This window comes from Manihot esculenta, chromosome 6, assembly GCF_001659605.2.
Source record: "Manihot esculenta cultivar AM560-2 chromosome 6, M.esculenta_v8, whole genome shotgun sequence".
NCBI lineage: Eukaryota > Viridiplantae > Streptophyta > Magnoliopsida > Malpighiales > Euphorbiaceae > Manihot > Manihot esculenta.
Window position 1 is genome coordinate 5354303 of NC_035166.2, and position 21553 is coordinate 5375855.

Consider the following 21553-nt stretch of genomic DNA (forward strand, 5'->3'; position numbering starts at 1 on the left):
CCAAGATCTTCTCTTGGACGATGACAATGGTGACGTTGAACTAGCAAGATCTTCTCCGATCTGAGGTGAGATTGGAGGAAAGAAGAGGAGAGAGGAGGGATTGGGGAAGGTCTTTGCCAAAGATGTGAGGTGCGTGAGTTGTGGTTAGTGTCGGTATTTTGAGGTGCTGAGGAATTAGATTAGGTCTTTACCAAAACGATGTAATATTGAGTAGTATTCGTTTTAGTTTGATACAATCGAAAATTTTTTAACCAAAATCAAACTGAATAAAAATCACTAACTTTCTTAAAAATCAAAATTGAATCAAACCGAATAAAAAATAAAATCGAACTGAACTTTTAAATTTATTTAATTTAGTAAGCTATTTCGATTTAAAATGAATATTATTTACTCTAGAAATTAAATAAAAATTAGAGTTTGATGAATATATATTAGCAAATTTTTAATCTATGCTATTTTGTATTAAGATTGCAATATTATATTATTACAATTTTAAATCGTGCAGATGTATTATATAATATTTTTAAAGTTTAAAATGACATAATACCTTTTTAATATAATTGAAAGATATATATATATTTCATTTTATTTTTAAATATAAATTAAATATAAAACTCAATTAGATAATAATATGTTGGAATGGAGTGAACGGAAGTTTTAAAGTAAGGTAAAATAAGGTAAGGTTTTAAAACCCAACAATTTAGTGCATTTAAAAAAAGAGAATTTTGAAGATTTGCCATACCTTTTTTCTGTGATTAATCTTTCTCCTAAACAAAGGAATTATGTTAAAAATCATACCTTACTTCCAAATCTTGTGTGAAATTAAATCCTTGTAAAAAAACAATTGACATCCGTCATATGCAACTTGGACCAAACACCACGCCAGGGAGAGAGAGCATATACTTGGTAGAGAGAGATATTGAATAGAAGATGCCGAAGGTGTGGAGAAGGACAGAAAGCAGGTAGTGCCACGTGTTACACTACCTGGCGAACACACATCGCATCTTCGGCTTCCGTTCCATCATCTCCCTCCCTCTTCCTCCCCTCACAGGTTTTTATCCTTGCACCCTCCAAAGCTTTTGCCTGTGGCGGTCTTCGTCTCTTCTTCACCTTATTTTTTTTCTTGCTTTTCCCTTTTTAAACCTTTTTGTTCTCGTCGCCCTAAGAACTGTTTCATTTTCCAGAGAGAGAGAGAACCCAGAGTTCTGAAATTTTGGTTTTCTATGATCAGGTATTTTTTCTTTTAATTATTCTTCTTGTTGGGATCAGAAAATATTTATCTCGTTTTCTGAATTTAGGTCTATTTTAGCTGTTGCATCGAGCCTGGATTCTGCAATTAGAGGAGGAGGTGTTCGTAATTGGAATTTTTATTGATTGAGCTTCGTTTTCTATTTTTATATTAGATTTAGGGTTCTTCTTCTTATTCTTCTTTTTTTTTTTGGGTGGTGGTGCTGGAATTGGCAGCCATGATTGGTATTGGAAGATTTGATTGTTTTAGGTTCTGATGTTGAGCTGCCAAATGAAAATTTTATTTATTTGTTGTTTTGGAATAAGTGAGCAGCCTGGTTATGCAATTTGAGTTCGAAAATATTATTAGCTCTATGTTATGAGAGTGATACCTCCATGTGTAATAAAAACATTGAGTGCTTGAACAAGACTCATAGCCCTGTTGATAGCCAGCAAAACCCTCACCACTTGATGGATATCCCAACATCTGCCGCTTCCACTGGCTCCAACGTGAGTTCATATGATGAAACCCCCCGTGTTAAGTTCTTGTGTAGCTTCCTAGGTAGCATTATGCCTCGACCTCAGGATGGCAAGTTGCGTTATGTGGGTGGAGAGACGAGAATTGTGAGTTTGCCAAGGGATATTTGTTATGAAGAATTGATGAGTAAAATGAGGGAGCTGTATGAAGGGGCAGCGATTTTGAAATATCAACAGCCTGACGAGGATCTTGATGCCTTGGTGTCGGTTGTGAATGATGATGATGTGACTAACATGATGGAGGAGTATGAAAAGTTGGGTTCTGGGGATGGATTCACTAGGCTTAGGATATTTCTATTTTCACATCAGGAACAAGATGCTTCTTCACATTATGTTGATGGAGATGAGAGGGAGTCTGAGAGAAGGTATGTGGATGCACTGAATAATTTGAATGATGGAGCTGATTTTAGACGGCAGCAATCTGAGTCTCCTTCGATTGGTCCAGTTGAAGATATCCATCTACAGGAACAGTTATTTAATCCAATGAATCTTGACAGTGGCCTTCACAGCCAGAGGAATAGTGAGATGTCAATGCTACAGTACAACTTGCATCACATTGCAGTTCCTCAGCGGTTTAGTGAAATGGAAGGTTCATGGAGTCCTGCAATTTATTCTCCTGGGCATCATGGGCAACCTGATCCAAGACCAATAACAGAGTTTCCAAGTTCCCCCCCTTCTCGGTATCGTATGCAGTTTGGGGAATTGCCCGATAGAGGCATGGATAGAATATCTGAAGAATATGCTCGGTCTCAACTAAGTCATCATCCTGCTTTTGACCACCAGCTGCCATATTCCGAGAATGTAATATGGATGCCTTCTGGAGCTATCTCCAGTGACAAGGCTGGTTTTCCTAACAACTTGCTGCATGGTCCCAGTGTTATTGATGGGAACAATGCTTGTGAGCATTGTCGGGTGGCTTTCCAAAGAAATCAACATCATTTGGAGCAACCCAACATAGGAAATGCAGTTCACCAGGTTGCTAATCCTTGTGCTGAGTGCCATCCTAATAGGGATCATTTCATGTTAAATGCGGATGCAAAGGTTCACCACTCATTGTATCCCAAAGATCAGAATGATCCTCGATCCATCTACGGTGAAGCCCATGGCCATGAAAGAGGATGGAATCTGCAACATCAGTCAAGTCCTTGTGCTGATGAAGCAAGAGTACATATCTCTGGAGCTGGAAGATTAAACGAGCACTACATTCTAGATGGTCCTGGCATGAATTATCCTATTGGGCATGCCAATTTGGTGGATGGCCATCATATGTCGTCTAATTATATCCATCATCAAACTGGATATGAATTGGGTAATGAAGTGTTTCATGATCAACCAGTGGCTGCTTCACACCATCTACATGTTCCACTTCCTGATGAACGTGCAGTCCGGTATGGGAATTTTCCTTATGCTTATGGAGCAGATAGTCTTTATCCAATGTCTCATGGACATTCACATCCTCAGAATTTATGGCGAAATGTTCAGAACCCTGTCCATAGTACTCCTTATGAAACATCTGGCACAACCCCACAGGTGAATGGTACTGTTAATCCAGCACTTCTCAGGGGCACAATGGAGGGTGGTCAAAGGGTTGTTACTAGCATGGATAATCAGCACTCTAGGATAGAGTCCTCACCAAAAATTTTAGGTTTTGATGGGACAACTACACCAGACTACTCTTATGGTCATCCTTTGAAATTGGCTCCAAATCATTGTAGTCCAGAGAATAAGCAGTTGCTTGCTCATGAAACCACCCGACCACCCCTTCCACGTGAAATGCATAACTCATCTCCAATTTTGGGTACTTCTGGTTACAATCCAGATTTAAATAGCCGAACAATTGCTGAGGCAGTAAAAATGGATGAAAAAACTGCCCTTAGCATGGACAAAGAAACAAATCATGTAGAAAAGGTTGAAAAATTAGATGTGCCAAACATACCCTGTCCAGATCAAAAAATGATTCCCCATACAAATAGTGATGCTGCATTAGCGGAGTCTGCCCATTCTAATGTTTTGAGGAATACTGAAGGAAGTGGTGACATTGTGAAAGTGGGTGAAAAAGACCCTTCTGCTGTTATGGAAGAAACAAAGCTATCAATTGACCAATTAAGTTTTTTACCTGAGCTTATTGCTACTATGAAAAAAGTAGCACTGGAAGAGGCTGAGGAGGTGAAAGCTATAGTCAAAGAAAATCCTGACTCTGTAGTGCTTAGTTCAATAGGAAAAGAAGCAACTCTTACTGAATCTGAAGTAGTGGTGAGAATGAAGTGGATTTTCTATTTGCTGAAAGAGTATGGTACTGTGCTTTTGCTTGTTATTTTCTAATGCCTTGCGTGTCCTGTAGAATGCTCAAGAAGAAACAGAGTTGGATTCAGACAATGATAATATAAACTCTAACAAAATTGAGCCAACCAAGGCTGAGGCAGAAGCCCTTGAAAGGGGATTACAGGTCCAAATCTGCTGTCTCATTCACATGATCAATATTTTTGTTTTGCTGGTTATGGATGTTCATCTATTAATTCTTGTGTATTATATCATGTCTGTCAACTTGCACTCTGGTTTTAACCACATGCTTGTTTTGTATTCAGACAATAAAAAATGATGATCTGGAGGAGATCCGTGAATTAGGTTCTGGAACATATGGAGCTGTTTATCATGGAAAATGGAAGGGTTCTGATGTTGCTATAAAGAGAATAAAAGCGAGCTGCTTTGCTGGGAAGCCTTCTGAAAGAGAGCGTTTGGTAGTTATCTATATAACCTTCTGATAATTCTTCCTTTTTGGCAACTTGAATTCCCTTAACCTTGTTATGGAGGAGTAACTTAGTATTTCAGAAAAATTTGATGCTTGATCTAATAGTACTCGTAAAGCAGCATCAAAGGAGGTTTGTGATATTCTTGATTCTTCACATCCCATTTGCTGAAGCAGAAAACTATAAGTAGTGGCCTTCAAGATGCTAGCGAGGAAAATCTTGGGTGATAATTAGGTGCATTTAATAGAAGTAAAAAAAATTTGAACCAGAACCTTTTTGGTGGATGAAATGTAACCTTGCTTCTTATATTCCTTTTATGGTTTTTGCCGCCATTGTGTGAAAATTGAGGAATTGAATATATGGTGTGTGATAGGAGTACGTATTCCTCAACATGTTTCTATAGTAACTCAGGTACAAATTGAGGGATATATAATACTAGTTGGTAGCTTCTACATGTTTGACTCATCGGTTACAACTGTACCCAATTCTTCGAACATATTCTTTTTTTTGCTTTTTCTTGTACATTTTTCTTACACCAATCACTTTTGGTATATCCTGGGAGCTCAATAAGTCAGCAATTGTTCAGGGATGATATTCATTCAACTAGCATCATTCAAATGACCGTACATAAATCTGTGATTGCTCATAGCACTGATGTTAGCTCTTACCATATTAGTTTAAATCTACAGGCTAAATCTTAAATGTACTTGAATCTTACAACTCTTGCTTTGAATTTCATGATTCTCGATTCGATTCCACATTCTAGCGATTCAAATCTATAGGGTGAATCGCAAATGTACCTTGAATTCGACTAAGTCTAGAGAATCAATGGTGAATCAGGTGAATTAATACGGATCCACCGATTCTTTACTTGATTCAAGAGATTAATTTTAAAGGCTTGTTAGTTTAAGATTTCATTCTCTTTTGCCATGAGAAGTGCACATAAAACTTCACTTAGCTATTTTTTATCCGCAGCTCATTCTTTTCCATCTCCCTCTTCTTTTTCTTTTTTCTTTTTTTGTTCATTTATTTCTCTAGTTATAATTATCAGGTTATGACATTTTATATTAATATCTTTTAATCATTTGACGTGATGTGTCATCATTTTTTATTATTTAATTATTTGATACAAATTTAAATAAGAGTTTCAGCTCATATGTAATTCATTGTGTACAATTCAAGAGTTTCTAATTTATAATATAAAACTATATAACGTAATAAGAATATGTTATTCTATTATAAAACAATTTTTAATTGCATAAATTATAGTTCTATATTTTTAATATATTTTATTATGATATTTTTATACTTATTTTTTAGAAGATATATTATTTTTAATTAAATTTTAAAAATCTTTAATTGTATAAATTATAATTCTATATTTTTAATATATTTTATTATGATATTTTTATACTTATTTTTTAGAAGATATATTATTTTTAATTAATTTTAAAAATATTTTATTGAACCTTACGATGTAATTTGATTCTCGATTCCTAATGCACAAAATGAATATTTTTTCCTGGTATGAATATAGATTTGACAACTGTGGCTGATAGATGTCTATTAGTTACACTGGTGGAGTTATTTGGTTGTTTGATATATTATGAGCCACCTGGTTGATTATGGACTTGATTATGTAATAATTATTTTTGTATTTATTTTGTAGATTGCAGATTTTTGGAAGGAGGCTTTAATGTTGAGTTCATTACACCATCCAAATGTTGTTTCTTTCTATGGCATAGTTCGTGATGGCCCAGATGGATCTTTAGCAACTGTGACCGAGTTTATGGTTAATGGATCTCTGAAACAGTTTTTGCAGAAGAAAGACAGGTAACCTAGTTGATGATAATGATAATGTGGATTACTGGGTTTGCATTTTCTGAATTTTGTATCATTTGTCGCTAGTTGTTTTGCTTTTAAATTATAAAAGAGTGTTTATGGAAGGCAAAACTTATTGACAAAGAGGGAAAAAAAATAGAGCAAACAATGCAATTTTGGAATGAAGATCTGTAACACTTCAATGTCATTGGACAGAACCATAGATCGTCGTAAGAGACTCATTATAGCTATGGATGCTGCATTTGGGATGGAGTATTTGCATGGGAAGAACATTGTCCATTTTGATTTGAAATGTGAGAACTTGTTAGTAAATATGAGAGATCCACAGCGGCCTGTTTGCAAGGTATGAAGTTGATATAAAAATGCGAGATTCCCAGCTAAACTTGGGTTCAGCTCTTCTTTTGTTAGGTTAATTTAAATTTTACTGAATATTTTGGTAGTTAAAGAAACAAATTAGTGCTGAAGGGAATTGGTTGGCAACTTACATAGTATACATGGTCTCATAGATTGGTGACTTGGGCTTATCAAAGGTGAAACAGCACACCTTGGTGTCAGGTGGTGTACGTGGAACTTTACCCTGGATGGCACCTGAGCTTTTGAGTGGAAAAAGCCACATGGTGTCGGAGAAGGTAAAAAGGTTCATTTCTCCACAGATATTAAATTGGTATAAATATGCTATTTTATATCATGCTATTTTTTGTGCTGTAGATTGATGTATACTCATTTGGGATTGTTATGTGGGAATTACTCACGGGGGAAGAACCTTATGCTGGCATGCATTGCGCCTCCATTATTGGTAAGCACTCTTACATCAGTACACTGCATTGATATATCATTGGAATAACATATTTTCCTCCTCACTGACAAATACTGTATAAACTGATGTGGATCAAGATAAAAATCGGTAAAAAGTAGGGAACATAAGAATCTATCCAGAACAAATTGGAAGGGAAATGGTAATTCTCGAGTATAGTAAATAATACAAATTTGTTCTGGGAAGTGGTAATTATCAAGAATGGTAAATAATACAAAGAAATTTTTCTCAATTACAATCTCTCAAGTTCAAGGGATTCTTAGCACTTTTCCCAGGAAAAAGAAAACAATGAGTCCTGCCCTCTTGCCCAAAGTAATACTGCCACAAATAATTATAGAATTTTGCAATCCTTCTCCTTTCTCCTTTCTCACTGACTCTATTTATAGATTCTTCAACTTTTCAATCTGTTAGAAGAATCTCCAGGATGCATAGTTAGAGATCAAGTTTCTTTAATTTTTGGGATATTGGTATTCTTAGAAATGTTTGTATAAGTGTTAGGTTGTATTAACAGTCTCTATGCGCACTGTGTATATTCTGTTTCTTCTGTACTATGAGCATATACAAAATAGTTTTACAACAATCTAGTGTTAGAGTTTTGAACCTTAATAGAATTAGAAAATTGGGAAAGGAAAGATTCAGAACACTGTTGGAATCATACTATTTTGATTCGATTCAATTCCCCATCTTAGCATTTAAATTTATCGTTTGAATCACAAATGTTCCTGAATTGTGATGGAATAAAAAAAAATTGATAGTGAATTGGATGAATCAATATGAATTTACCATTCGGTTGACTCTTTTTTCTAGAGGATTAGACTCTATAGCTTCGAAATACAGATGTCACTCCATTTAAGTGTAGACTGTAGAATAGATCAAACCTTCCCTGAGGTATTTTTCTTCCATCAGCCATTCTTTTCACACACTTTTTTTTTTTTCTTATTTTTATTTTTATTTTTATTTTTATTTTGTGTTGATTTGCTTATCTAATTATAATTGTCAAATTATAAAATTTTATATTCATATATTCTGACCTTTTAATTTAATCTACCATCATGGTTTTAAATAACGGCTGTTAGGTAACGTAACGACTGTTATTTACAGGTTTTAGAGAAGGCCATGGCCGTTAAAGCCGTTATTTAACGGTAATAAAATTTTGTTAGAGTAACGGCCGTTACATAATGGTCACGGCTTTTACAGGCTGCAACTTAACAGCCATAATGACTGGTACTTTCTTTTCTCTGCTGAAATTTGCAGAGAGTGTTGTCTTCTTGTTGGGACAGCCTTCTTGATGTGATGTTTGAATAATTGAAGGCTTGAAAACTCTCTTTTGAGCCTTATCACTTATCTTTTCCAAGCCAAATTGCCAAAAACTATAAAAAAGAAAAAAATACATGAGATTTCCCTCAATTCTCAAGCTCTCTTTTCAACTTTCTCTTAAATTTCTCTTCAATAATCAAGAACTCTATATTTAGAGTGGTTTCAAAATCTATTGTGCAAAAAAGTTAGTTTAGAATGTCTAAATAAAAATGGTTAGAAGTTAAAATATTTGATAACTTTTATTAAAAGATCAAAGTGGATCTACTCAAGAACCTACTAAATACTCGTTCTGATGGTAATTGAGGTTAATTATCAAGCATGATGTTTAAAAATTGTAAATTTTATGTATTATTAAGTTGTATAACTTAGTTTTAATTGCACCTTTAAATATAGAGTTCCAACACATGCCCTATGATAATCATTGTCGACAATTCAAGAGTCCATATTTATATCATAAAACTATGTATCATAATGAGATTATATTGTTCAATTATAAAGTACACTTCTAATTAGCTAAATGAAAATTCATCATTTGTCAAAATATGTAATTGTGATATGTAACTGATAGAGCAAGAGTGAAACTCCAAGAGAAAACAAGAATGGCAGATAAGTGCTCTTTTCATTTCATTCTTTGACCCCGCCAAAGGCCATAACAACTTTCATAGAATATCTAATATCCTGACATTTTTATAACTAACTATTTATAAATCCTCATTTTGTCATTATTCCCTATTCTCCTAGCAAGGACACTATCCCAAAATCTCTTAATTTGTTCTTAAAAAATTTTGGGAGAAATTTTTTATTCTATTTCAATGGAATTAATCTTTATAAGGTTTGAGTATTTATACACAAAGAATAATCTAAATTAGAAATATTTATAATAAGAATAAAATCTCTTAAATCAAGCCTAATTAGGACCCCAAAGATTTGAATCCTCCTAATTAAGAACCTTCTATGTTGGTCAATACTCCTCCTTGGTGCATAAATATCACACATGCTCAACTTGCAAACCAAGGTATGATAGGTCTTGTTGCTGATTCTTTTGATAAACACATTAGCTAGGTGTTCATTGGAAGTCACATGATCTAACCTCAAAATACAATTTATTAATTTCTCTATGTGCTTCGTTCGGTTATATTGAACTGGATTGTGAGCTATACTAATGGCAGCATTGTTGTCACAGTATGAGAGGAGTTTGTCTCTCTCCAATAGTTTCTATTTCCGTCCTTGCTCATATATCACTTTTGTGCTTCGTTGCTCGTTTATCCCTAGCACATATCGCAGCTCCCTCTACTGTTTCTGCTTACTATTTTCAGTCCTTTGGTATGCGACATCTACTGCTCTGGACTGATGCTATCAAGTCTGAGACCTGCAATGTTTTTTGAGATCTGCTTAAAATTCATTTCTGACGTTTCTTCCATTTCCTTCTTTAAAATGTTATTATTTATTCCCGCTAATGGATCAGCATGGAATCCTAATTTTATTCTTTTTCAAAAGATACTATTTCAGTACCAAAACCTGCCATTGCAAACAGCAGGAAAAATTGTCTGATCTTGTGATATTGATCCCAATTCATACTGAATTCTGAAGTCTGAACCCATTACCTATTTTTCTTGACCCCTTTTATCATCAATATTACATCATCTTTTGTCACTGTTAGAAGAATGTATTTCCCCACTCATACACGTTTATCCAATCTCTGCAAGCCATCCTACAATATAGTACGTAAAATGGTGAAAGCCAAGGTGTTCTGATTATGGTAAATTATGCCAGTTATTTGTTTTATTGTTTCTTTGGCATGCCTTTATGTGTTCTCTCCACTCATTTGCAGGAGGGATTGTGAACAACTCTCTACGTCCACAAATCCCAACATGGTGCGATCCAGAATGGAAGTCATTAATGGAAAGTTGTTGGGCCCCTGATCCGGCAGAGAGGCCATCATTTTCAGAAGTTTCTAAGAAACTGAGAAACATGGCTGCTGCAGTTAATGTAAAATAATTCTGTTCCTGGATCAGTTGATTTCAATTACCTTGCTGGCTGAAAAGGTTCAAAAAATAAATAAATAAATAAATAAAAAATTTAAAAAAATAAAAAAAGGAGAAAAACCACCAAGATTTCTCTTTTTAATGACGTCTACCAGTTTGGAAGCATATTCTGGCTAAAAGGTATTGTTATGGGTTTGATTCATCTTATGTGAAGCTTTTGCCTATATGGGATTTGAGGAGGGGTGGGGAGTGTTTCTTAAGAGTCAACCCATGCATTCTAGGCCGAATTAACCTTGAAGCTACAGGATACATGAAGAGCTGTGGATGTACAATTAAAATGTGAGTTATTTATTTTTTATTTTTTAAAATTATAATTTGTTATTTGGTTATCTATTTTGTTTCTGTGAATCCATGCACAGCCAGTTATGAATTATTTTGGACTCTTCATTTATATTTACTTGGTTTCTTGGTAAAAGTGATTTTTTACTCTACTGGGCAGGTCTTTCGTTATTTTGAGCATGATCAAAATAGCAGTACTAAGAGTGATTTCTACTATCATTTGATATGGGTCCGAGTTCTTTCAAGATGTGTGTTATAACAGATGATATCAGTCGCGATGGTATTTAGGATTTTCTAAGCTTCACATTGGAAGGATGATGAGGAGGAGGAGGATAATCCTTAATACATAAGGATTTCTTATGAAACTTCAGAACTGATCTTGAAATTTTCCCCCTTGTTAAAACCCTTGATTCCTTTCTTTTGATTCTACGTCCGCAGACTTCATGTTTATATATATATATATATATGTGTGTGTGTATGTCTCTGTGCATGTGTGTGTTACATGCACGGGGATGTAAAATGTATATGATTATCATATGAGGAAGTGTGGTAGTACAGTTCAGGCACTCGCTAAGCTACATCAAGATTCTTATGCTCGCAGGCTTTAATGTTTGCTATTTTGTTATTTGAGTTTAATTACTTTCTGAAATATCAACATTAGATTTTGTACAGAAGTGCAAGGAATTGGGTTTACATCGTCGACTTGCTATTAGTTATTTTTTTTTTCAAACAATCAGCGTCGATTATTAATATAAAAAGTATCAATATTCTCATTAAGTAGGCATTTAATATAAGCTAATATTTGTATTGAGAATTACGTGGAATAAGATTAAACTGTGTAATAAGGGTAAAATTAAGAAGAAATAATTGTAAAAGTCGTTGACTCCGTAAGAATTGGGGACTAATAAAAGACCAGTATTATCACATAAAGAAATGTTCGTGTGTTTAAGTGATCACTCACTTATATGGGAACTGACTTTTATGTTTTGATTTATGTAAGAATTTTATGTTTTTATTGAGATATGATTTTTCATTCTAGGTTTCACTTATTTTCTATCATAAAATCAAATTAGCAAATTATATAAGATAGAATAAAATTAGCAAATTAGATTTAGAATTTCATTCCAGAGAACTAAAATTAATATGATTTAATATGGTAAAAGTGAATTAAAACTAATATGATTTAATATAGCAAATAAATTAATAAGTAAATCGGAACATTAATAATAAAAAAAATATTTATTATATTGAAAAATTATGAGGTAAATCAAACTATGGTTGATATTTTAAATATTTGATATTTGAGTAATTTTAATATGTTGCTAAATAATATTATTAATTTTTAAATTAATTAATGAATTAATTATATTTATTGTCAATAAAACTATTACAAACATAAAAAAATATTATGAAAAAATAAAAAATATCATGAAAAAATAAAATGAGAAGTTAAATCAAATAAAATTTATGATATTAAGATAAAATTATAATTTAAAAAGATTATAATTTTGATAATTTAAGTAGAAATTTAATTAAATTTTTTTAAAATAGAGTTTTAGCTATAATTATAATTTATTTATTTAATTAATAAAATAAATAAATAAATATTATTATATCAAAATTTTAGAATTTTAGTAAAAAAAAATCTACAAAAGGCAATTTTGTTTGAGCCACCGGAATTCGCAGAAATTGTTAAGAGCTAACATTTAAAATCTTTTCAATTTTTTAATTCTTAGAATTGATTTAAGGATTGGTCTAAGATTTTTGATTGGTATTCTACGTGGATATCATTAGAGACGGTAAATTTGAACATTTTATATTTTGCAATAACCCAATCGAAACGAATAATCTCACGTCTTACTACAAAGAAAATAAGAGATATTTATTTTCTCTACTTTTATTACTTTATTCATTTAAACTTAATCTATATTGGTGAGAAATATTTTATTTTTCTTATTATTTCTGCTGTTTAATCCGATTAAAATCCAACTTGTAATAGGATTGCTGATATTTTGTATGACGATATTTTTGAAATGGATATTTGACACAATATCACTATGTAATGTGGATCAATTTTTAATTTACACATCATTATTAGTGTTATATATTGTGTAATCCTTTACATAAATTCGAGATGCAAGTTCTTTCATTTTTGTAATTTTCTAAACTTTTCATGCTAATACCATGCCACTATACATTAATGATTTGTAATTGCCTATTATGCTGGCCAACGGAGATGCAATTATCACCGGTGATAATGTTTAAATTAATAATGTTGATCTCTCGTATTGTCCAATATAAATTTCATCTGTATTGAAACTATGCTTTGACGCTTTCATTGAAAACTGCAGGAAGATAAGATTTTTATTCCGGAAATATTTTACTTGTTATCTATGGTAATTGATTTTTCTGCAATTATTTGTTTGTCTTGGAACTTTCAGATATCTATCGCTGCTGTGATTTACATGTGATTTTTTCAGATATCTCATGCCATTTTTAGTACAATCGTGTCCGTTTATTTCCGTTTATTTCACCGAAAACATTTTATGTGAAAATATGTTTTACATTTTTTGATATTTAAAATATCTAAAAAAATTAATAAAAAATATTTTTCATAATTAAAAAAAATTAAGCCATGTTCTATATTTTAAGATTTTTATTAAGGTCTTTATATATAAATTTATTAATATATTTTATATTTTAAATTAAAATTAAACAATAAAAAATAATTTTTTTTTTGAAAAAATTTTTCTATGAAATTAATCATCAACAAAATATTTGGCTTTTGTTATTAATTTATTGCAGTGTTCACTAGCTTTTACTAGTGCCACCAATATTCTTTAGACTTAAAAATGGATAGCACCTTGCAAGGACCTTTCAACTCCATCACACTAATGAGTGCTTCACTTTTGGTGTCACTACTTTGCCGAAATTTGTTGCTACACGTTTGTTTTTAGGCGCTCAATAAAGTCTAAAAATGAAAACGAAGGTAATAAATTTGACAACAATAATTTGAGAAATACCATTGCGATTTTGAGAATCAAATTTACTTTCGTACCTTATTGATATCCGACTTTGCCTTCGCACCATATTTTGTCGCATCAAAAACATTGGACTAAGTTTCACTAGTAAAAGTAAAGAGTAATAGCAAATATATTGTGTAAACATGCACATTAGAATCCATATCTTTTCTTTTTTAAAGGCCCTTCCTGTCTTTCGCTATCTCTTGCCTATATCATTTTAGAAACGTGAGTGCATTTCTCCTATTTTGGAAAGTTTTTTATATGTCAAGCGGCTCATTTAATTGACTCAAAGTTTATTACAGGCTGTAGTGTTAATAATCAAACAATCACACAATTCAAAAATAAGTACGAAAAGAAATCAACACACATATTTAATGTAGTTAATTTTGCTATGTTTACGGCGGCTAGAGTTTTCTTATTTCTCTGTGAGTTTTCAAACAAAATATACTAGGAGAATATTACATATTTATATGTCTAGATAAAATACAAAAAGATAAAATAACCTTTAAAAAAATTTGCGGCTGTAGAGTAAGGTGTATAGTCCATAATATATTATTAGGCTTCATATCTTAACAATTCTCCCACTTGGAGACTAATCTACTCACCCTAACCATTTTCATTCTTCATGCCAATGTATCTAATAAAAATACTTAGCCGCAAACATCTTCCATACTACTGTAGAAGACTAACTGAGGCCTTGCACAACTCTACCTTCCCAGCATCAACACCTTTAGTCAACATGTCTGCTAGATTTTTAGTACCTTAAATTTTCTTCAAACACATTTCACCTTCTTCCATCAAACTGCGAGTGAAATGGTACCTACGTTGGATGTGTTTTGCTTTGAAGTGATACACTGGGTTCTTCACCAACTGTATGACACTCTGACTATCAGTGAAAAAAACATTGTCAAGCTGCTTCTTGCCCACCTCTTCCAAGTAATCAGTCAACCATATAATCTCCTTACCAGCTTCAGCAATTGCAACATATTCAGCCTCTGTAGATAATATAGAGACACACTTCTGAAGTTTAGATATCCAGCTCACTACTGTCCCATCTATAGTGTAGACATACCCAGATGTGTTTTGGCTTGTATCCACATCTCCACTAAGATCAGCATCAACAAAACCTTCTAATACTACCTTGCCATTCCCATAACAAAGTGATGTACTAGTTGTTCCTTTCAAGTATCTCAGAAGCCACTTCATAGCTTACCAATGCTATTTTCCTGTATTTGACATATATCTACTCAAGCTTCTATTGCATGTGCTATACCAGGTCTACTGCAGACCATAGTATACATCAAACTCTCAATTGCAGAAGCATAAGGTACTTTTGCTATGTGATCACGCTCCATAGCTATCTTGGGTGATTGCTCATTTGACAATATGAGATGGTTAGCCAAAGGCATGCTCTTGGGCTTAGCATCATCAACTCTGAACCTGGACAACACCTTCTCAATGTATTGCTCCTAGGACTTATCCCAAAAAATCCTCATTCCTAGAATCTGCTTTGCTGCACCCAAATCCTTCATCTCAAACTCTAATGACAGTCTCCCCTTAAGATTATTGATCTCCTCCATACTTGACCCTGTAATTAACATAGCATCCACATACAAGAGTAAAATAACAAAGAAGTCAATAGACTTCTTAATATAACAACACTGATCCTTTTCGCTCATGTGAAAACCGTTTTTGCACATGAAAGAGTCAAACTTCTTATACCACTGTCTTGGAGCCTGCTTCAACCCATACAAACTCCTCTTAAGCTTGCACATCATGTGTTCCTTACCAGGAACCTCATATCCCTGTGGTTGCTGCATGTAGATCCCTTCCTCCAGATCCTCATGTAAAAACGCTATTTTTACATCCATCTGCTCAAAGTGCAAATTCTCTGCTGCAATAATATTTAGTAAAATTCTGATTGTGGTTGGCTTTACAACAGGAGAGAATACTTTAGTGTAATCAATACCTTTTCTTTGTGAATACCCCTTAACCACCAATTAAGCCTTGAACCCAATTTTACTATCAGTTTCATTATTGATCTTGTAAACCCAGTTGTTCAACAAAGCTTTCTTCCCTCCAGACAACTCAGTTAATTCTCAAGTGTTATTCTTCTCAAGTGACCATATCTCATCATCCATAGCTTGCTCCCACTTAATTGAATCATTCACCTGCAAAGCCTCATCAAAGGATTCTAGTTCCCCTACATCAATCAACAACAAATAATACAGGAAAGGTGAATACCTTTCTGGTGACTTCGTAGCCTTGGTAGATCTCCTCAACACTGGTGCAGGTGTGACTGGTTGCTATTCTGGTTCTACAACAGTGTTTTCTAGATTCTCTTGTGGTCTTACTGCAACATCACTAGGTGAAATTTTCTGAAACTCAATTTCAGCTCTCACTTCTTCTGCATCTTCAGATCGCATCCCAGACTTGTCTTTATACAAGATATTCTCATCAAATGTCACATTACAGTGTCTCAAAATCTTTATGTTCTTGTCATTTCAAAATCTATACGCAAACTGATCCGAACTATACCTAATGAAATAACACTTCAAAGCCTTTGCATTAAGTTTGTCTCTCTTTTCTGAATCAATCTGAACATAGGCAGCGCACCTAAAAGTCCGCGGGTGAGTAAACTTGATCTCCTTACCCGACCAAACTTCTTCTAGAATTATGAAACCTAAAGGAACTGAAGGCCTTCTATGTATCAAATATGCTGTTGTGCTCACTACATCTGTCCAAAACAGTTTTTGCAGCCCATCATGTAGCCTTATGCTTCTTGCTCACTCATTCAACATTCTGTTCATTCTTTCAGCAATCTCATTATGTCTTGCCTTGTCAGGACATGTCCTGGTGCACCTAATTCCCTCATTAGCACATAATTTCTTAAATTTTGTAGAATCATACTCTCCTCCATTATCAGACATTAGACATTTGATCTTTAACCCAGTCTGATTTTCAACTTCAGCCTTCCATCTCCTAAAAGTGGCAAACACATCTAATTTGTGTTTTAGAAAGTAAACTCATACCCTCCTACTGAAGTCATCAATGAAGATAACATAGTATCTCGAACCACTAAGAGAGAAAATTGGGGATGGCCCCCATACATCTGTATGTACTACTTCTAACCATTCTGCATTTGGTTCTCTGATAGCCTTTGTGAATGGAGGCTCAATGAAACTTTTTAAAGACCCTTTGTAAAGGATGGACCTGAGGCCTTATGATAAATTAAAAATTAATTTATTTCAATTTTTTTAATTATTCGTAAGTTGTTTTAAATTATAATTTTTTTCCTCCTTTCTTTTTATGGTATTTAGATTAATTTTTAATCTCTACATTATCCTCTCCTTTCTTGCTTTCCTTACTTTAAATATGCATGTAATTGAATTTACTAAATTAAATAATTTATTTGATATTTTTAAAATTAATTATGCATGTTAGAAATATAATTTTATATGCATTGGAATTATTTTCGCTTTGACATGAAAATAATTAATTAATAAATATCTTTTATGGTAAGTTAACTGCAAAGTGGGTTTAAGTTACTTGTTTAGAAACTCAGTGGACCTATTTTTACTATATAGCCTATATATAACATAAACACCATATATGTGTTAATCGAACGATAGCATAGAATGGAGTTATGAAATCTATGTCTTTTCAAAAAACCGTTAGACTATTTTAATCACTCTGTATCTTTAAAACATTAATATTTAAAACATTAATATTTGAAATGATTAAAATGCCCCTTATCTCCAATTATTTCAATGCATAATTTAATAAACATGATTTTGAAATCACAATTATTTAATCCCATAATTTTAAAATTATAACCATTTGAACTCCTACAATTTCAATTAACAACCATTTAGTTTCTAATTATTCGTTAGAAGGACTAATTATGATTTGAAAAGTTGCGACTAACTAATATATTTTTGGGTTAATGATCCTGTTAGAGTATCAACATAATCTATACATAATTAAAAAAGATTATATAATTGTAGACTAAATGATGCTAATTAATTAATAGATGATTATTAAGTGTTGCCTTAACAATATCTTATAATTTGTATATAAATACATTTACTTTAATAGAGAATACACACAAAACTTTCCAATTATTTTTTGTCTTATTAGATGGCTCAGAGCTTTTGAGTTTTGGGTTTTGGGTTCTTGAGGAATCTATTTGCTTTGGATAACCTAATTCCAGTGATCTGGTTGTGCATTGTCGCCCTAGAAAGATGGACAATCGAGTTTCTGACTATTCCACGAAGATCAGTGATTGGCCGACTCGAGAGTGAAGCTCACGCGTCGTCTTTTCATTTATGCGTTAGATTCACATGCCGGTAAGTGTGAGCACATGGGACGTCCAGCGATCCTCCGATTCCTCCTCTGAAAGTCGCCTCGTCATTTTTTATCATTTTTCGGTGCTTCCCTTCTTAGTTGACGCTGTTGGAGTGGGTATCTAGGTTTTGACTCAATTTGGGTACCACTACAGGTGCTGCTCCTGTTTGCCTCTTGCCCTTTGCTGGTTCAATTTTTTTTTTTTTTTGTCTGCATTTGGTTCTTGGTTTCATCATGTGGTAGAGATATCTGCTAGTGGACTTTTGTAGTATGGGCACAAATACTAAGTCCTATGTTATTGGTAATAATCTTATTTGCCATTGTAACCAACTATCACAATCTCACAGATACTCAAATATCTATATGATAAGTCCCTTTTTAAAAAGAAAAATGAAAAAATCCTTTATCTGTAATAGTTACAGATAGACTGCAAATCTTTTAAATATTATTATCTTATAATAATAAATAATTAATTTTAATAATAATAACATCTTTATTATTATTATACTAATGGGCTTTTAGCCCATTAATATGACATACCACATCAACGACAGTTCTTTTGTGTGTTACCCAATAGGCTCACATTAATTGGCAATAGGCCCAATCCCACAAGGCCCATAAATCATAAGCGGCCTCTAGCAAGACATTATGCCTATCCAATTAATATGAGGATCGATAGTTCGATAAACCCTAATAAACAGAACATGTATTAATCCCTTTGTCACACAATATCTAGTTTGAATATAAGTCATTATCAATGTCAAACTTATAACGGTCAAACTTATAACGTTCAAACTTATTATTTAAGTAGACTGATAAAACCAAATGATATTGATCATACTATCAATTCATTTGAGCACGACCATGCATTTCTCAGTCTCACTTATCGAGGGGCCTAGAAGATATCTCTCACAGAGAGGAACAAATTCTATCTTAATTGTTCAATATCCTCTACAAAATTTTTATTATGCTCAATCATAACCTTTATGATTATCCGATTAAAGACAATATTTGGTTATGTCAAAACATAACAGTCTTTAAGTTGGAAACTATGACAATCTCAAGTCAAAGGATTAAAACATAACTATCTTGAGATTCACTTATGACAATAACCTATGTAGTGATCTCAATATGGGTCCATCCAATACTTTGTTCTCTAACAAGTATCCATGATTATTGAATCATATCAACATACACATAATCATCTCATAGTTATCAATCAATAATCATACTAGTAATATTTCATTATTATCCATAATAATAAGTAACCAGGGATGTTAATCATTATTATGTAACACGCAAATAAATAATAATGATAATAAAACCTCTTTTATTAATAAATAAAATGACATATAAAAAGGTTCAAGATAATGGCCTAGGGCAAAAACACTAACAGAGTTAATCTAGATGGTTCCATAGCAAGGCTTAAGGCCCATCTTGTCACTAAAGGCTATACACAAACCTATGGCGTTGACTATTCTAACACTTTTTCTCTTGTACCAAAATGACCTTGGTTCGCTTATTCATCTCTCTAGCTGCTTCTCAGCTTTGGCCTTTACACCAATTAGATGTCAAGAATACATTTTTATATGGTGACCTCCAAGAGGTGTATATGGAGCAACCACCTGAGTTTGTTGCTTAGGGGGAGTATGGAAAAGTCTGTTGTTTGAAGAAATTTTTGTATGGTTTGAAGCAGAGTCCTTATGTATGGTTTGGCAAGTTCACTGCAGTTGTTCAAGAATTTGAGTTGAAAAAAAAAAGTGTGACCACTTAGTCTTCTACAGAAATTCAGATACTAGTATTATTCTCTTTGTTGTGCATGTTGATGATACTATCATTATAGGGAATGATAGTGTAGAGATCTCTTCTCTCAAATCCTTCTTGCATGCGAGTTTTTATATTAAAAACTTGGGTCAGCTTAAATATTTCTTGGGAGTCGAAGTCTTAAGGAGTAAAAGGGAAATTTTTCCATCTCAAAGAAAGTAATCCTTGACATACTTGCAGAAACTAAGAAGTCGAGAGGTAAACCTTATAGCACATCAATGATTCCTAATATATGTCTAAGAAAGAATGGCGGAAACCCTTATGATGATCCAAAGAGATACGGGAGGTTGGTTGGAAAGTTGAACTATCTTATGGTGATGACTCGACTAAGCTTTTGGAATAAGCGTTGTAAGTCAATTCATGTCTCCTCCTACGGTGAAATATTAGGCTGCTCTAGAACAAATTCTGTGTTATCTAAAAGGGATCCCTAAACTCGGTATACTCTACAGTGATCATAGGTATACTGTAATTGAGTGTTTTTCAGATGTTGATTTGGCAGAACCTAAAAGTGATAGAAGTCGACTACAACCTACTATATATTTGTTGGAGGAAACCTAGTGAATTGGAAAAGTAAGAAGCAAAATATGATATCCAAATCTAGTGCCGAGTCAAAATATATGGTCATAACTCAATCCACTTGTGAAATTCTGTAGATAAGTCATTTGCTGAAAGAAGTTGGTTTAGATGTTACGTCACCTGCAAAACTTTGGTGTGATAATCAGCCTACTTCTCACATTACTTTCAACCCAGTATACCACAAACAGACTAAGCATATTGAAGTTGATTGTCATTTCATCCATGAGAAGGTTTAAAAAAATTTAATGGTTTAAGAAAATTTAATTTTCATCAATTATGTGAAGATAGAAGAGCAAATAGGTGATCTACTCACCAAAACTTTAAATAAGTCTCGAATAGAATATCTTTCTAACAAATTTGACATGATAAATATCTATACTTTAACTTGAAGATAGTGTTATTGTATAAATATAATCTATATATAATTAAAAAATATTACATAATTATAAGCTAATTAATGGAGAATTTTTTGGAATTATCTTTAACAACACTTTATAATCCATGTATAAACACAGGAAAATACATATAAAACTTTCAATTGTTGCTTGTCTTATTGCATATCTATTGAGTTTCAATATGATTTTTTTTATTTGATAAAAAAAAAGGAATTCTGTTTGACTGTTGCATTTTTATTTTTATTACTTATTGAAAAATATTTTTAAAATTAGAAAAACCAAAAATTATAAATATTAATTTTCTTATTATATATTCTACTAAATTATTATTTTTCTTTATTATTTTTATTAAATTATCATTAATAATTTTAAAATTTATTTTTATTAATCAAATATGTTTTTAAATATATATATTCATTCAATAATTTATAAAATATATTTTTATTAAATTATTATAAAAAAATTATTATTTAGTTCTTTGGAGAATTTCATTAATTGATTTTTCCATTTTAAAAATTACATTAAAAAATTCTTTAAATTTTTTAAAAACATACTAATTAGCCCTTATATTAAATTTAAT

The 21553-nt window shown here is 32.6% G+C and overlaps 1 protein-coding gene across 2 annotated transcripts; it reads left to right on the forward strand.

Annotated features, from left to right (window-relative positions):
* Nucleotides 1–881: 881 nt before the first annotated feature.
* LOC110618049 lies at nucleotides 882–11501 on the forward strand. 2 transcript variants are annotated; one of them, XM_021761066.2, is made up of 10 exons: nucleotides 882–1231; nucleotides 1299–4017; nucleotides 4106–4210; nucleotides 4350–4502; nucleotides 6181–6344; nucleotides 6549–6696; nucleotides 6860–6982; nucleotides 7062–7149; nucleotides 10316–10808; nucleotides 10969–11501. In XM_021761066.2, exons 2-9 carry the CDS (start codon nucleotides 1624–1626, stop codon nucleotides 10480–10482), a joined length of 3342 nt encoding a protein of 1113 aa, XP_021616758.1. In that variant the 5' UTR covers nucleotides 882–1231; nucleotides 1299–1623; the 3' UTR covers nucleotides 10483–10808; nucleotides 10969–11501. The 2 variants fall into 2 exon arrangements, with proteins under 2 accessions (XP_021616758.1, XP_021616759.1); XM_021761067.2 differs by having other exon boundaries at nucleotides 1310–4017.
* Nucleotides 11502–21553: the final 10052 nt, after the last annotated feature.

Bases quoted from the DNA above. Each gene is read 5' to 3' on its own strand.
- LOC110618049 (XM_021761066.2), top strand. From the start codon at position 1,624: ATGTGTAATAAAAACATTGAGTGCTTGAACAAGACTCATAGCCCTGTT. The intron at 4,018-4,105 runs GTGAGAATGAAG...CGTGTCCTGTAG, and splicing joins TTACTGAATCTGAAGTAGTG to AATGCTCAAGAAGAAACAGA. The intron at 4,211-4,349 runs GTCCAAATCTGC...TTTTGTATTCAG, and splicing joins CCCTTGAAAGGGGATTACAG to ACAATAAAAAATGATGATCT.